This window comes from Prionailurus bengalensis, chromosome E2, assembly GCF_016509475.1.
Source record: "Prionailurus bengalensis isolate Pbe53 chromosome E2, Fcat_Pben_1.1_paternal_pri, whole genome shotgun sequence".
Taxonomy (NCBI): domain Eukaryota; kingdom Metazoa; phylum Chordata; class Mammalia; order Carnivora; family Felidae; genus Prionailurus; species Prionailurus bengalensis.
This window is the reverse complement of record NC_057352.1, coordinates 9201139-9216562: the sequence shown is the minus strand read 5'-3', so window position 1 is coordinate 9216562 and position 15424 is coordinate 9201139. Positions and strand designations below refer to the sequence as shown.

Genomic DNA, 15424 nt, shown 5'->3' with positions numbered 1-15424 from the left:
ATCTGTCTCTAATCTGTCTCTTCCAGTCTCTCTCTGGCTCATTCTCTCCCCTGCCCGCAGCCCCTCTCCCCCCCCCCCACCCCCCCAGCACTTTCTCTTCCAGTCTTTCTGTTTCTGTTCCAGATCTTTTCTTCTCTGACTCACAGAGTCTCTTTTCCTTAGATCTCCATCTCGTTCTCTCCCCCTCTCTCTCCCTCACACTCAAGCTCTTCCTCTTTCTCTTTCTCTCTCTCTCTCCTCGTCCCCACCGCCGCTGTTTCCTTCTCTCCCTCAGATCCCCCTGCTTTCTTCCTCCCTCTCCGTTTCTCTTTCCTCTCTGCTGGTCCGCCAGCCGCCCACGCTGCTGTCTCCCCTTCCAATCCCGGCTGACCCCGCCCCTCTCCCCCCCCTCCCCCCCCCCCGCCAGCCTGACCCCTGGCTCAGCTGCCCCCACCGCTAAGGGGAGGGGCTGCCCCCCCCCCACCCCGCCCCTGACTCCTGGGTCCCTGCTGGGCCGGATTCCTAACAGTTTGGAGAGGAGAAGCTGTGGCCTGGACTCCAGGGCCCGGGTCATTCATTGGCACCCTGAAGGGAGCTGGGATCCTGGAACTAGAGGGGGCTCAGACTTCTGGGTACCTGAAAAGGTGTGAGCCCGGAGTCAGGACTCCTGGGTTGTTCATGGAGCCGGGCATCCCGGAAGTGTGTTTTTGAGTGGACGGGTCCAGGTTTTCCAGGGAGGAGGGAGTGACCCTGGATTCTTGGGTAGTGGCTAGGGCAGGGTCAAGCGGCCAGGGTCAAACATCTACCCCAGATCCAGGTGAGAACTGTGTTCTAGACTGAGGATGCCCCCCTCGGGAGGGAGACATGGTTCCTGGGCAGATTTGGAGGAGCAAAATTCTGGACCAGGTAGGGGGGCAGGGGCCAAGGAACTGGGATGGCGTCCCTGGGCCTGGAACTTGTGGCAGGAGACCCCATTCCCATGAGGTTCAGTTGATGGTACCCAGCCGGGATTTCAGTCTGTGTATGAGCTTTTGTATGAGTTTTAAGTGGGTGAAATCCAGGTGTGGAGCCTTGTGCTTGAGACCAGGAAGGAGTCTGAATTTGGGGGTTAGAATCGACTCACCGGGGGCGCTTGGGTGGCTCAGTCGGCTAAGCCTCGGACTCTTGATTTCAGCCCAGGTCCGTGATCTCATGGTTCGTGGGTTCGAGCCCTGCTTGGGGCACCTCGATATTGGAATTCTCTCCTCTCTCTGCCACGCCCTCTGCTCCCAGGTGCACACTCTCTCTCGAAGTAAATAAACTTTTAAAAAACTAAAAAAAAAAAAAAAGAATCCATTCACTAGATATTTGTTGAGTACCTACTCTGTGCCAGGCACTGAGGAAAAAAAGCAGTGAGCAAAGTCAAATGCCTGACTTCAGGGTGCTTACATGCTTGTTTTCATTCACAATCAAGTCTAGGCTCTGCCATGACCGTTTTGGGCAAGCGACTTCGTTCCCCAGCCTCAGTTTCTCATTTGTGAAACGGAACCGCTGCTTTTCTTCTCTGACTCACAGAGTCTCTTTTCCTTAGATCTCCATCTCGTTCTAGACTGGGGCCTGCTGGTTAAATTGGGAAGGGGTGGGAAGGCGTCTTGCCACCCCGACAGCAGTTGGGAGAGCGGCCCCGCTGCTTACACCGTCGCCGCGTTTGATTGACAGCTCGCCTGTTTCGGGGCGTGGTCACGCTGGGAAACGTCCCCGTGTCGTCACAGAACCCGGAATCTCCGCGAGAATTCCAACTTTCCTTTACCCACCCCTTACGTCTAGATTTCGAAACCCCGCCTCCCCGTGACGTCTGCACGCCCGGTCGCGTCGGATTATAAAAGCCTTGTGGGCTGCGTCAGTTCTCAGAAGCTTAGCTGTGGACTACGCTCATGTGCTTGCCGGACGCCAGATCTCCTTTGCAGCGACAGCGATTGCGGTAGCCGGTGACAACGTGAGTCCCAGAGCCCGACACCGGAGGGCGAGATGAACGCGCTGGCTTCCCGAGCCATCCAGATCCGCGATCGCTTGTGGCAGCCCGAGCCGGCCCTCCTGCCCCCAGGGTGACGCGCAGCCCGGAGTCGGTGAGTGAGGGGTCGGAACGCCAGGGCCCTGAGGGGTTGAGGGCTGGGAATCAGACTCCGGGTCAGTAATGAGGAGGGAGTTTGGACTTCTAGGTACGTAGACGGGAGGGTTCGAGGCCGGGACTCGTGAGTTCCGAGGAAGGGTGGCCTGGGAGCCTGAACTCTTGCGTCTGGGAACGGGTGCGGCCAGGACGGACTCCAGGGCTCGGACTTAGGAAGGAGAAAGGATTGGGAGCCTGGAGCCTTGAGCCTGGCGGGAGGAGGGCTCTGGAAGCCAGACTCCTGGATCCCCAGTGATGGAACCATGCAGGGGGTCGGAACGTTTGAGTCTCAGAGGGAGGAAGGTCTTGAGGCCCCGACATGTCAGTCCTCAGGATGGATAAGAGAACCAGGGGCTAGGACCTTGGCCCCAAGGGAAGCAAGTAGAGACCCTGTATTCTCAGTTCTGGAAACTGAGCCTTCTTAGTCTGAGAGAAGAGGCTGGGGGGCTTGGACTCTTGGGCCTAAGAAAAATGAGAGAAGTGGGGACTCAGACTCCTGGGTATTGAGAGAACGGAGGTGGGGAGGAGGTGGGAACCGTCTACCTCCGCTGGAGAAGGGAGTGGCAGGGCTCAGAAAGGAATGTGGGGGAGGGACTCTCACGTTGCTGTTTGTGTCACTATTTCCATGGCCGTGACTCACAGTCATCCCATGATGCTCTCCCCTAAATGGCTTCTGAGCTTTGTTTCCTTTTGTCCCAGCACAGACCGATGGCCCCAGGCCAAGCGCCCCATCAGTCTGCCCCCTGGAGGGGTACCCACCCCTTTTTCCTCCTGTCCCCGCTGATGGGCCTTCTCAGCAGGGCCTGGAGCCACCTGAGGGGCCCAGGACCTCCAGAACCCTGGCTGTTGGAACCAGTAGCCAGAGCCGATCATGGAGAAGCTGGTCTGGAGGGAGCAGCTCAGACTTTTGTGGGCATCCACTGTGCCCCGGAGGGCAGGCACTTTCAAGGGGAGACTGGAGACGGTGAAGCAGTTGAGGACGATGGAGACGCATTCCGGGGGGCCTGCCACGATCTGAAAGCCAGTAGTTCTCTCCTTGAAGCCTGGGGACTTTCAGATGCCGATGATGAAGAGGATCAAACAACCGGTGTCCCTCAAGAGCAAGCAAGTGACTTTGTAGGTGGCCAGCCTGCTCCCCTCTCCCCTACCCTTCCAGTAAGAGCCCTGCAGGACCCTCCCGGAGAGGAGAAGTCTGAGGAAGGAGGAGCTGCTGGAACTGAAATGGTCACGTTTTTCTCTCTTCCTCCATCACCCTGGGAGTGTTGTCCAGGGGAGGAGGGAGAGGAAGGAGGAGCTATAAAGAAAGAAGCTGCCAGAGCACCTGCTTTTCCTTTGTCTCCAGGATCCACGCCTAAAGCTCGGGGGTATCGTGCCGGGGAGGAAGAGGGTCAAGCGACAGAGGGAAGAAGAACAGAAAATAAAGAAGCCACGAAGAGCTCCATTTTCCCCTCATCTTCAGGCTTTCACGCTAGGGCCTGGGAGCGTGGTTCAGGAGAGGAGTCTGAGGAGGAGGAAGATGAATCCAGTGACTCGGAAGCAGCCGAGGAGGAGGGAGAAACTGAGGGTCCCTCTTCCATCCCATCCACAAATCCTTTCATCAGGGGTTGGGTGTATCGGCCAGGAGAGGACACGGAGGACGAGGAGGAGGAGGAGGATGAATTCAGTGACTCGGGAGCAGCTGAGGAGGAGGGAGAAGCTGAGGCTTCTTCTTCTGTCCCCCCAACAGGTACCTTCTTAAGGGCCTGGGTTTATCGGCCAGGAGAGGACACAGAAGAGGAAGATGAGAATGAGGACGATGAAGACTCAGAAGCCACTGACTCGGCGCTGAGTCCCTCCCTTCAGGCTCAGAGCGCCCTCCTCGGGGGAGAGGACACAGAAGGAAGGGAAGTTGCTAAGCAGCAGGGAGAAGCTGAGCCCCGCCCCTTCCGAGTGGCCATCTATTTACCTGGAGAAAGGCCACCACCTCCCTGGGCCCCCCCTCGGCTACCCGTCCGACTGCAGAGGCGACTTAAGTCCACGGAAACCCCCACCCGGCATCCTGACCCTGAGCCTCCCGTAAAGGCCAGAAAGGTGGGTGCTGAGGGCTCAAGTTCTCCAGTCTTAGGGAGGAGCTGGAACTCTTATCTTCCTTCCTGGAGCTCCTGGGCTGGGGCGGGGGAGGGGCTGAACGCCCCAACTTCTGGGTCCCCTGTGTGTTGCAGAGGGTTGCATGTGAACTCCGCTGGGAGGGCTGTGTTCACGGTAACGCAAACCTTTGCAAGAGGCTGGGCCCCTGTGAGGAGAGGGGGCAGCTGTGGTTCATTGTCAGCATCAGGGAACCAACCGCCTCCATCTGCAGGGGGCCGGATCTGGTGGGTGAATGGCTAGCAGGTGACTAACCAGATCACAAGCATTCTTGTGTAACTAATTTTTGTTTGGTTCTCTCTCTCTTATCCCGGCCCCTCCCCCCGCCCCTCTCCCTGTGGACATGTGCGTCTTGTGTCTGTGCTGGTCCACCTTCAGGTGCGCTTCTCTGAGAAGGTCTCTGTCCATCTCCTGGCTGTCTGGGCAGGACCAGCCCGGGCCGCCCGCCGGGGACCCTGGGAGCAGCTGGCCCGAGATCGAAGTCGCTTCGCCCGTCGCATTGCTCAGGCCCAGGAGCAGCTGGGCCCCTGTCTCACTCCTGCTGCCCGGGCCAGGGCCTGGGCACGCTTTGGGAACCCTACGCCTCCTCTGGCCGCCACACCTGCTCCTACCCAGATCTTACCATTGTCCTCCGTCCAGGCCACAGCCTTGAGCCCTGTTACGGCATCTCCCTTCGCCCCTCTGTCCCTGTCTCCCGGCTTGGACCTCAGTGGGAGGCGTGGCTAGGATCATGTAGTTTCATGTTTATATTATTTATTTTTTGTATATTGTTTTATATAAGAAATAAAACTTTGTGATTTGTAGCAAGCAATGTCCCTGCCACTGTGTGTATCTGAACTGACAAACTCCACTACCCTCGGGATAAAGGGGAGTACTCAATAGAGAATAAACTGTATTTCCCATCATCACTCAAATTTGCTTCTTGTCCTGAGGCTTTTGAACTAAGGGCTGGTGGGTCTTGTTAATTTTTCTTTGGCCTCTGCCTAAATTTTATTAAACTTGGGACAGGGGCGCCTGGGTGGCTCAGCCAGGTAAGTCTGATTTCAGCTCAGGTCATGATCTCCCTGTTGGTGAGTTCAAGCCCTGCATCGGGCTCTCTGGTGTTGGCATGGAGCCTGCTTCGGATCTTCTGTCCCCTCTCTCTGCCTTTACCCCACCCATTCTCTCTCTCTCTCTCTCAAATAAACTTGGGACAGTTATCTCCCCAAGGGGGGCTAGGAGCTGGACTCAGTAATCTCAAAAAAAAAAACAAAAAAACAAGGGTTCAGGGGCACCTGGGTGGCTCAGTGGGTAAAGCATCTGACTCTGGCTCAGGTCACGATCTCACGGTTTGTGAGTTCAAGCCCCGTGTCAGGCTCTGTACTGATGGCTCGGAGCCAGGAGCCTGTTTTGGATTCTGTCTCCCTCTCTCTCTGCCTCTCTCCCGCTCACGCTCTCTCTCTCTCAAAAATAAATAAACGTTCAAAAAAATGGGGGGGGGGGTTCATTTCTAGTCCTCCATGCCTCCCCGGAATATACCCATCCTCCTATTGGCCATTTAAATGGTGAACTGCTTGAGGCTCCCAGCTGTCCAATTTCGTATTTATAAGCCCTGTTCCAGAGATTGTGACTAACAGCACATATGTTACAGGATTGTAAGGCCCCAAAGGAGTTCTTACTGAGTGATTTTAAGTAATTCCTGCACCCAATGTGTGCCTTGAACTCAACCTTGAGATCAAGAGTCATACCCTCTCATGACTGAGCCAGCCAGACACCCCAAGATGTTCATACGTAAAACAATCCTTGCCAGGGGTGCCTGGCTGACTCAGTTGGTTAAGCCAATGACTCAGCTCAGGTCATGATCTCGTGGTTCAGAAGACTGAGTCCCATGTTGGGCTCTGTGCTGGCAATGGAGCCTGCTTGGGATTCTCTCCCTCCCACTCTGCCCCTCCTCTGCTTGTGCTCTCTCTCAAAACAATAGATAAACTTAAAACATAAGTAAATAAAAATTGGGGCGCCTGGGTGGCTCAGTTGCTTAAGCATCTGACCTCGGCTCGTCATGATCTCACGTTTTGTGAGTTCGAGCCCCGCATCGGGCTGTTTCCTTTGGGTGCAGGGTCGGCTTTGGATCCTTTTTCTCCCTCTCTCTGCCCCTCCCCTGCTCACACGTGTTCTCTCTCAAATAAACATTAAAAAAGTAAAAAATAAATTGAAAAAAAAAACTGGCAAAAATAATCCTTGCCAAATAACAAATTTTTTTTTTGAGCTTTATTTATTTTTTAACGTTTATTTATTTTTGAGACAGAGAGAGATAGAGCACGAACGGGGGAGGGTCAGAGAGAGAGAGGGACACACAGAATCTGATACAGGCTCCAAGGCTCTGAGCTGTCAGCACAGAGCCCGACGCGGGGCTTGAACCCACAAACCATGAGATCATGACCTGAGCCGAAGTCGGAGGCTTAACCGACTGAGCCACCCAGGCGCCCCCAAATAACAAATGTTATACAGGTGTTAGCCAGTATGGTAATTACTCTCTCACCCATGCATGTCTTGAATTCAAGTTTGCCTCCAACTCAGAAGTCTTTTCTGACCTCAGATCTGTTCAGCAGTTCAAAGAAGAATGGCCCAAACATCCTGTCCTTTGTCCAGCGTCGGGCCCTGCCCCCTCTCCATTGCTTCCCCAGGCTTGCATATTCCCAAGCCAATCAACTCTCTTTCCACTTGTATAAGCTGTGCCTACGGCCTGATGTTCCACCCCCGACCCCCTCTGGCGATTCCAGGATCGGTCCTCGCGATTCTTAAGATGCGTTTTGATTTTTCGTTGTTTAAGACCCATCTCCCACGACTCTGAGTCCCGGGAAAGCAGGTGCTGCTGAAAAGCCCACTCCCTGAATCACACGACTGGGCACCCAGGCAGCGTACGAGGTGTTAATAGTAAGGTGGTACAAAAGAAGGCGCACTGGGGCCCTTTCTCCCAATGAGCAGGCAACAGAAGCTGACGAGGGTATGGTATTTCATTGGACTACTCACACGCCAGCTTTCCATCGAAACTGGACAAGCAGATGGCAAAGGCTTGGAGGGGGCAAAGCGGGAAGCAGAAGTCCATGGTGAACGTGTCTGGGGCCACGCGGCCGAACTGGAGCACGAGGGCATCGGCTGAGGAGGAAGTCAGGATCGAAGCCCAGCCCCACCCCTCAATCCCCTTCCGCGGTCCTCTGAGCTTCCAGAACTACACAAAGGCCGGGCGGCGCGGCCGCTAAGCCCAGAAACCGAGGGCCGTTTAAAAAACTACATTTCCCAAAAGGCTTTGCAACAGCATGGACTCGGCCCAGCCTAGACAAACGCTCAAATGCTGATGGGAGACGTAGTTCTTGTCGGCTCAGGCCACCCTCCAACCTCCCCTTACCACCCCCCCCACCCCCCCCCCCCCCCCCCCCCCCCCCCCCCGCTCACGGTCATCCGGATGCACGATCTGGAAGTTCTTGACCGAGGCCCGAGTGACTCGACCGTGAAAATTGAGTACGTAGGCACCGCTCTTGTAGCTCCACCAAGGGGCTTTGTTTTGTAGCAGGACCAGTCCCTGGCTAGCTCCCCGTTGGAGGCGACACAGTAGTGACTCCTGCTCCTAGAAGATAAAGTAGGGGGGGTGTTTAACCTACCACCAATGGGCCTTTTTCCTCTGGATGCAGATTTTTTTTTTTTTTAATTTTTTTTTTTCAACGTTTATTTATTTTTGGAGGGACAGAGAGAGACAGAGCATGAACGGGGGAGGGGCAGAGAGAGAGGGAGACACAGAATCGGAAACAGGCTCCAGGCTCCGAGCCATCAGCCCAGAGCCCCACGCGGGGCTCGAACTCCCGGACCGCGAGATCGTGACCTGGCTGAAGTCGGACGCTTAACCGACTGCGCCACCCAGGCGCCCCCAGATGCAGATTTTTGAGTCTCTAGTCTCTCTTCTCTGGGAAACATAGAAGTCTAACAAAGTCCTTCTGGCTTCACATATGACCTTCTGCAAGCCATGGGCCCCCTTCTCCCTTAGGACCTATGGCCAGTCACCCAGACCTTCCTCTCCCACTGACCCAGACAGTCTCAGCCTTAGCCAACTCACGTTTTGTGGCTGGACGCGGAGTCTCTGGTTCTGGTCATCGATTCCCGGAATGATCACAGTCATTTTCCGGGGCCCTCGGAATCCCAAGACGTTGGTCTCCTGTGGGAATTATGCTCCAGTTGGCCTGGCTCTTTCTCCTCCCCACCGCCCTGCTTCATTCTCTCTTGTCTCCAGGAAACTCACATAGCACACAGCCCCCAGCTCCTCTCTGATCCGAGTGGTCTCCGGGACAAAATTCTTCCTTTCGGGGTTCACTCCATTGTCAAAGATGGTGAACTTGGTGCCCAGGACATTAGATCTGCTCCAGGAGGGGGGGTGGTCAGAGTAAAAATAATAATTACTGTTTTGCTGTACTTTGCTTTCCCATGTCATCAACTCTTCCCGTTAACCCTCTGCTTGAGATTTAAGTTTTGTGTTCCATGTATCCACAGCCCCAGCCCCTTTGTTTCTTTGATAAGCCATGACTTTTAGCCTCCTGCCTCGGCCTTCTAGGAACCTTCTTCCCCCAAAGATTCAAGAATGCATGCATTACATTACATCCATACATTACAGCCCTCTCCCACAGGAACTTAGGAGTCCTACCCCACCTGGCCTCTCCAGAAGTCAAATGTTTTTTGTTTTTGTTTTTTTTAAGTTTACTTATTTATTTTGAGAGAGAGAATCCCAAGCAGGCTTCACACTGTCAGCACAGAGCCTGACTCAGCGCTAGATCTCACCAACCATGGGATCATGACCTGAGCCGAAATCAAGAGTCGAGGGCCTAACAGACTGAGCCACCCAGGCGGCCCCAGAACTTGTCCTAAATGTCAACCTCTGCTCCAAAGCCCTTAGTTCTCCTATTCCCAACCACCCTGGGGCTACCACGTGAAGAAATAACAGAACCCATCAGTCTAAGACAAAAGGTCCTTGAACAGGTGGAACTTGTGCTCTCTGGCCTTCTGGGAAATGTAGTTCATTTGCCCTTCTCCCCTGCCGCCGCCCCTCCCCCGCCCCCGTTTTTCACACATATCAGGGCTCTGCCCACCTGACTTTGCCCACAAAGTTGTCCCCATCCCGAGACAGGTCTGTGGGGTCCAGGGAAATGAGGTAATTAGAGGTTTTGCTCCTTTTCCTCTTGCGTCCAGCCAGGAGGAAGTGCTGTGGGTAGGAAAAACAGCCCATCAGAATTGATTTCTGGTATCCGGCTAGGGTCAGGGGTCTAAGACAAGGAAACACCACGTCCCCATGACAGAGGAGAGGGTAATGGAGCAATAAACATCTCAAGCCTTGCTGGGAGATGTGGTTCTCTCTGAACGAAGTCATCTGCTAGGTCCGGAAGCGGCGCTTCACATCTTAATATCTCCCCCTCATCCGTTCCGCAACTGGGACTTGGGTCAGGGCTGAGCCCAGGCAGAGGGCAGCCCAACTGTGGCAAGGCTGGGCCGCTTTGGAGAATAGGCAAGAGCCTCAAGGGGAACACTGCAGGACTTTGGTAGGCATTTCACCGGGGAAGAGCAAGTCTGGCACTACCGAGAAGGGAAATAGCCTCTTTTGGGGAGAGTACTTTGAAGAGAGACCACCACACTGAGGGGGACCTGGCCAGCTTGAGAGGGACATGGCCTGGCTCTGGGGGAGGGGCTTGGTTCCTGAGGGGCCGGGTTTATCCCAGGCATGGGTGGGGCCTGATAGATAAGAAGGCTCTTTGAGGGGCCAAACACAATGGGGCCAATACCTTGAGAGGGTATGTAAGGGGTGGAGTTTTGGAGGCTGAGACTTTGAGACTCAAAGAGACTTTGAGACCAAGGCTGAGACTTTGAGAAAGGCAGGCTTATCTCAAGAGGGGACGAAGCCTAGTAATGAGCTTGGTTAAGGCCACTGAGAAAGGAGCCTTTCACAGAAAGTTCTGTGAAGGGCGGGGCTTGGCGTTGGAGTTCACAAGTCCTAGCTCAAAGACGAGCAAGGCCTGGAATCGTTTAAGTCTCGACAAGGCTCAGAAAGGGGCGGGGCTTGTCCCTGGGAGGTGGAGCTCGTTCCAGAGGCTGTCAGACCGCACCTTCCGCCCGTCGGCCGCCTCCAGGTAGAGATGGTAGAAAGGGAACATGCCCTTGTCTACGCCGCGCTTGTCGCGGCTGATGCGGCACTGCACTATGCGGCCGCGCAGCGCTGGCCGCAGGACATACGCTTCCATGTCTTCTCCCAGTTGAGGGCCTGGGGCGCGGGGAGGCGAGCAGGACGAACTTCCTACATCACTGCTGCCTGCGTCTTTCTCGCCTTCCGGGTCCTCCGACACCTCCTCTTCGGCCGCTCCTGAGGAATTCACTGTAGACTCCGACTCCTCTTTCTTCTCTTCCGGGTGCTTGCCCTAGCCCACGCGCCAAATTCAAGTTAGGGGACAGAGCTGAGACCCGCCCCCACCCCAGGCTTGTCAACTACTGATTGGCCACGCCAGCTCAGGGTTACGCCCTCCCTCAACCATGTCTTCTGCCTATTGGCCAAACATCCCGGTCACCTGCTGATTGGCCAGTACCTCCAAGGGGCCCACTCAGCCAAGTCCTCATTGGTTACCACTAATAACATCCCGCTGAAGCCACGCCCACTCGACCTACCGCTTGGAGAATCCCTTTGAAAGCACCGTCCCTTCAACTAAAACCAGTGTTGATTCGGTCTAGATAACATAATATGGCCCAGAGCGACCCACTTGAAACTATTTAACTTACTTTCATCAGTACCAGAGTGAGTGCCAACTAGTTCTTCCCTATCACTGTTTCACCCTTTCTCTCCAAAGCTCGCTACTTTTTGGTGGGCTGGATTTTAATGTATGTGCTTACATAAATTTAAATCCTCTAGATTGATTTCATAAATGGTACACACAGAGAGAAACTACTAGACCAATCATAACAGGTTCCGCCCACCAGTAAAAAGGGCCTCTGATTGGGCTGCAGAGTTTTACACCCACCCACTCTAGAGTTCCAGGTTAGCCCTCCTGCTAACAAGTCTCCATGTCCCCCATCACCATTCATTGCAGGGTTTGGTCCTGGACTGGGTACCTCATATTCGTCTCCAGCATCCTGGAATTTGCTCTCTTCCTGTGCACTGGCCCCTAAGGGGTGGAAGAAGCCAGAAGAAGGCTGGCTCAGGACACCCGGGTCCCAGGAACTTGGGACAAGGTCACCTGGAAAAGGCCAGATATCCTGGGTTCCTGGCCTCTTTGTATGACTCCTCACACTTGCCAGATCTTCCTTCTCCCCCATGTACATGGGTACCTACACTGGCTGAGAAGTCTCTAGATCCCTGGATCTAAGAATAGAGAGGGGTTAAAGTCCTCCATTTCCCTTCTCCCAAAGACCACATCAGAGAGACTAGGAGCTAAAATGGAGCGGAGGGATGAAGTTTGGGACGATAATTAAAAGTTCAGTTATTGGGGCGCCTGGGTGGCTCAGTCAGTGAAGCCTCCGACTTCGGCTCAGGTCATGATCTCGAGGTTCATGGGTTGGAGCCCTGCGTTGGACTCTGCTGACAGCTCAGAGCCTGGAGACTGCTTCAGATTCTGTGCCTCCCTCTTTCTCTGCCCCTTCCCTGCTCTCTCTGTCTCTCTCAAAATAAGTAAACAAACATTAAATTTTTTTTTCAAAAGGAGCCCTGTTGTTGAATCACTGGTCATACGAATCAATTGGTCATATTGAATCATTGGTCTATAAGAATAAAAGGAATTGTCATACGATATCATCAAGAAATAAAAAGTAATGACGTACTGATAATGCTACAACAAAAGTGAACATTAAAAACATGCTAAGTAAAAGAAGCCACAGTTCATATACTATATTATTCTATTTAAATGAAATGTCCAGAATAGGAAGAGCTAAAGAGATAGCAGATTAGTGTTTGCCTAGGGCTGGAGAAATGAGGTGTGTGTGTAGGGGAGGGGGGGTGTCACTGCTAAAAGGTACAGGGTTTCTTTTGGGACAATGATAATGTTCTACAATTGAATGTGGTGATGGCTGCTCATCTCTGTAAATATACTAAAAACCATGGAATGGTAAACTTTAAATGCATGAATTGTATGGTATGTGAAATGTATTTCAATAATGCTGTTACAAAAAAGGGAAGAGGATTTCACCCAGTGTCCCTGAAATTACCAGGTCGTTGGAGGGCTGGCCAACCCCTGCGTCGAATCCCGGGAGGCTCTTTGTAAGGAGGTGGAGAAACAGGAATATCCTCCATGGACACTTCCTCCAACTCCAGATCGGAACTGTCTGGAAGCCAGGAGAAGGAGAAGGACTAGAGACAAGGATGGCTGGGCTGGGCAGGGGAGGGGGCCTGTAGATTCAGATTCCTGAGTGTTGGAGAAGAAGGAGTTTCAGGACCTAGACTCCTTGCTGTGAGGAATGACAGAGCCCAGAGTGGGCTGGACTCCTGGCTCCTTTGGAGAGAAAGGTTCCAGAGTCCTGAATTCCGAGGGAGTGTAGTTCTAGGATATAGGCAGGTCCAAGGACTCGAGATTACCTGCTTTTGTCGGCGAAACCAGTGGGTCACACTCGCCGCTGCCATCTCCACCGCAGATCGTGAAGCCCAGGGCACTGTGGAGGCCAGAACACAGATGTGCCTCTGGGGTGTTCTCCTGGAGGAAAGGGTTCCCAAGGCCTGGGAGAAGGTGCAGCGGATCCCATTAACACGATGTACAAACTTCCGTCCTCTGCTCAGGGCTGCTTCCTCACAGACTCCCAGGCACTGTCTCTGATTGACCACCCAAACCCCTGAGACCCATTCAGAATGCTAACTCCGTCCTAAGGCTCAAGCAAGCACAGCTCTACGGCTAAATTGTTGCGGACTCGGCGCGGGCACACAATCCCACAGGGGGCTCTCAGTCTCTCCAGGACCTGTCTAAATTATCCAGGCCCCGCCCCCCAGGCTTTGTTAATTCCAGCCTTCAGGCGCTCCCGTATCAAGTCCCTAGGGCTTTTCCAGGGCCCGCCCCCGCAGCTCCCTCAAGCCCCGCCCCAGAGCTCCAAGAAGCCCAATCAAAGGATTCTCTCCGGCCCCACCCTCCAGTTGTACCCGGCCCTGCCCCGCGCTCTGGCTATCCCTCCGCAGAGCTCACGCGGGTCCTGCTCCTGGGCCCCCAAGGGGCCTCCACTGGGCTCTTCTGGACTCCTTTCCGCCCCTCCACCCTGAGCCCTTTAGGCCCCGTCCCAAATTCCCGCAGACCCCTCCCTCTAGGCCCTAGGCTCCTGCCCGACACTGGGAACTTTTACTCACCGCGGTCCCCTGCGAGGCGCTCCTTCCGCCTCCATGGTAGCCGGGGTCGCAGGGAAGCGTCGGGATTGGCCTGAACCATGAGGGGCTCTTGGCGCTTCCGCCGCTGCTTCTTCTCAAAAAGCCGCCGCTGCAGGAGTGGGAAAAGGGGGTGGGGGGGTGGCGACCAGGAACCATACCGGAAGACGGGGGTGAAAGAGGGCCCGGGGCAAGGGGAGGCATGCATGGGAGGGAGAGTCCAGGCTCTCAGTCCCTCCTTCCTCAGATCCAGCAGTCCTCGCACCCAATCCCCTCTTCCCCCAGGACCCTAGCAGTCCTGCCCTCCAGAACCTTAGTTCTTTAGAACTTTTGGACTCTCATCACCAAGGTTTGCTTCTTTAGAAGCCCAACTTCCTATTTTCTCATTTCCCGCTTGCAGACTTGAGGCTTGGAGGGAGACAAAGAGGGCCAGGAGTCCCAGAGCAAGTCCTGGGGGTGGTGTTCCTGGAAGCTATGGAAGACGGAAGAGGGGCTGGCAGGACTCCCGCGCATAGTACCTGCTGTTCCAGCTTCTGCAGCCTCATGGCGGTCAGCTCATCCCCCAGCAACCTGAGAGAGGTGCAGGCTCATGGTGACAACAAGCAGGGCAACACCTCCCCCCACTTTTCCCCTCCCCGCCCCCCAACTGCCCAACTGCCCTTCCCTCTCCAGGCCCAACTTAGGGTGCTGAGCACTCTGTGAGGTCACAGAAGAGTTCTGAAACTCTTTTTTCCCAGCACTGGCCTGTCTGGAATCCAGGAGTCAGAGACCCCGAGCCCTTCCTTGTCAGGACTCGGGAGTCCAGGCCCCCTGCCCCTTACTGCTAGGCTGATGGTGCCGGACCCACCAACAAGGTTAAGAAGCCAGAGTTAAATGGGTGTGGGCATTATCAAACTCTGAGTTCCTCCTGAGCCCCCATTTCCATCCCTGCTCTCCCCATCCTGTTCTCCCCACTCACTCTTTCGTCCATGTGTCATTCTCCTGAGACATCCTGGAGAAGCAAGAGTGAGGCGTCAGGACACAGATCCAACATCCCAGTGGATGTTCTGCCCTCCAACACGTGATCTTATGCTTTAAATTTTCTCCTGGACCCAGACAGCCGGAATTCCAGGGACCCAGCAGCCTGTTTCCAGCTTTCGTTACTTTCAGGGGCACAGGAATCTGGTTTTCTCTCCCCCAAATAGCTAACTCTTCTATACCCAGGCATGGGAACTTAGGACCCTGGACCCCCAACACTCGACCCTCAGTGACCCCAGGCCTCCTCCGGCACCCACCTGCCTGGAATCCTGGAAATTCCTCCCCTCCTGCCTGCAGAGAAGCTTTTCACATTCACGCCTCCATACCTTGCCTCTCCGGCCAATTTCTAAACATACCTGACCCTCTTTTTAGCTGGGGACCTACTCTCTGGGTCTCTGGGAAGTAAGCAGGCAAAGAAAGAGGGCTCAGAGGGAGGGACGGGGATTCCCACTGGGACCTGCCCTAATCCCCTCCCTCCTGGCCCACCACACTCCACTTCCAACAAAGCAATGAACCCTGGCCTCCAGCTGCAGCCGGGCAACCCTGCTCCAGGGGTTCTGAATTGGAAGGGCATGCAGGTGCTCCTTAAAGGGACCCTAGACAGCATTGCAGGGTCCCTCCCTCTCTCTCTCTCTCTCTCTCTCTCTCTCTCTCTCTCTCTCTCTCTCTCTCTCTCTCTCTCGGCTTATGTGCTAAAACTTAGAATATGACCTGTGCCAACAGCTACCGACCTATCTGTAACTCGCAGCCACTTCCTGGGGGAAAAATAAATGGGAAAACTACAACAGCCATGAGGCGAAGGGGCCGAGAGGCCCGCGGAA

The 15424-nt window shown here is 54.5% G+C and overlaps 2 protein-coding genes across 7 annotated transcripts; one reads left to right on the top strand and one right to left on the bottom strand.

Moving 5' to 3' along the window:
• Positions 1 to 1851: 1851 nt before the first annotated feature.
• Positions 1852 to 5056, top strand: PPP1R15A (protein phosphatase 1 regulatory subunit 15A). Of its 3 annotated transcripts, none has more exons than XM_043600354.1 (4): positions 1852 to 2084; positions 2830 to 3746; positions 3885 to 4195; positions 4628 to 5056. In XM_043600354.1, the coding sequence occupies exons 2-4, from the start codon at positions 2834 to 2836 to the stop codon at positions 4973 to 4975; spliced, it is 1572 nt and encodes a 523-aa protein (XP_043456289.1). In that variant the 5' UTR covers positions 1852 to 2084; positions 2830 to 2833; the 3' UTR covers positions 4976 to 5056. The 3 variants fall into 3 exon arrangements, with proteins under 3 accessions (XP_043456289.1, XP_043456290.1, XP_043456288.1); XM_043600355.1 differs by having other exon boundaries at positions 2825 to 3746; XM_043600353.1 differs by having other exon boundaries at positions 1853 to 2084; positions 2830 to 4195.
• A 2168-nt stretch (positions 5057 to 7224) lies between these two features.
• On the bottom strand, positions 7225 to 15417 carry TULP2 (TUB like protein 2). 4 transcript variants are annotated; one of them, XM_043600334.1, is made up of 13 exons: positions 14861 to 15417; positions 14545 to 14577; positions 14105 to 14156; positions 13572 to 13698; positions 12819 to 12956; positions 12452 to 12568; positions 11363 to 11487; positions 10369 to 10677; positions 9361 to 9473; positions 8520 to 8634; positions 8337 to 8435; positions 7682 to 7853; positions 7225 to 7384 (listed from the first exon to the last, which is right to left on the bottom strand). In XM_043600334.1, exons 2-13 carry the CDS (start codon positions 14574 to 14576, stop codon positions 7251 to 7253), a joined length of 1533 nt encoding a protein of 510 aa, XP_043456269.1. In that variant the 5' UTR covers position 14577; positions 14861 to 15417; the 3' UTR covers positions 7225 to 7250. The 4 variants fall into 4 exon arrangements, with proteins under 4 accessions (XP_043456269.1, XP_043456271.1, XP_043456272.1 ...); XM_043600336.1 differs by having other exon boundaries at positions 11363 to 11415; XM_043600337.1 differs by lacking the exon at positions 12452 to 12568 and having other exon boundaries at positions 11363 to 11415; positions 14861 to 15200.
• Positions 15418 to 15424: the final 7 nt, after the last annotated feature.

What these genes read in the sequence shown, in the direction of transcription:
- PPP1R15A (XM_043600353.1), top strand. Translation starts at nt 2,834, where the DNA reads ATGGCCCCAGGCCAAGCGCCCCATCAGTCTGCCCCCTGGAGGGGTACC. An exon ending in CTCCCGTAAAGGCCAGAAAG is followed by an intron (nt 4,196 to 4,627) that starts GTGGGTGCTGAG and finishes GTCCACCTTCAG; the next exon opens with GTGCGCTTCTCTGAGAAGGT.
- TULP2 (XM_043600334.1), bottom strand. Translation starts at nt 14,576, where the DNA reads ATGTCTCAGGAGAATGACACATGGACGAAAGA. An exon ending in GGTTTCGCCGACAAAAGCAG is followed by an intron (nt 12,569 to 12,818) that starts GTAATCTCGAGT and finishes CCTGGCTTCCAG; the next exon opens with ACAGTTCCGATCTGGAGTTG. An exon ending in AACTTTGTGGGCAAAGTCAG is followed by an intron (nt 8,635 to 9,360) that starts GTGGGCAGAGCC and finishes CTCCTGGAGCAG; the next exon opens with ATCTAATGTCCTGGGCACCA.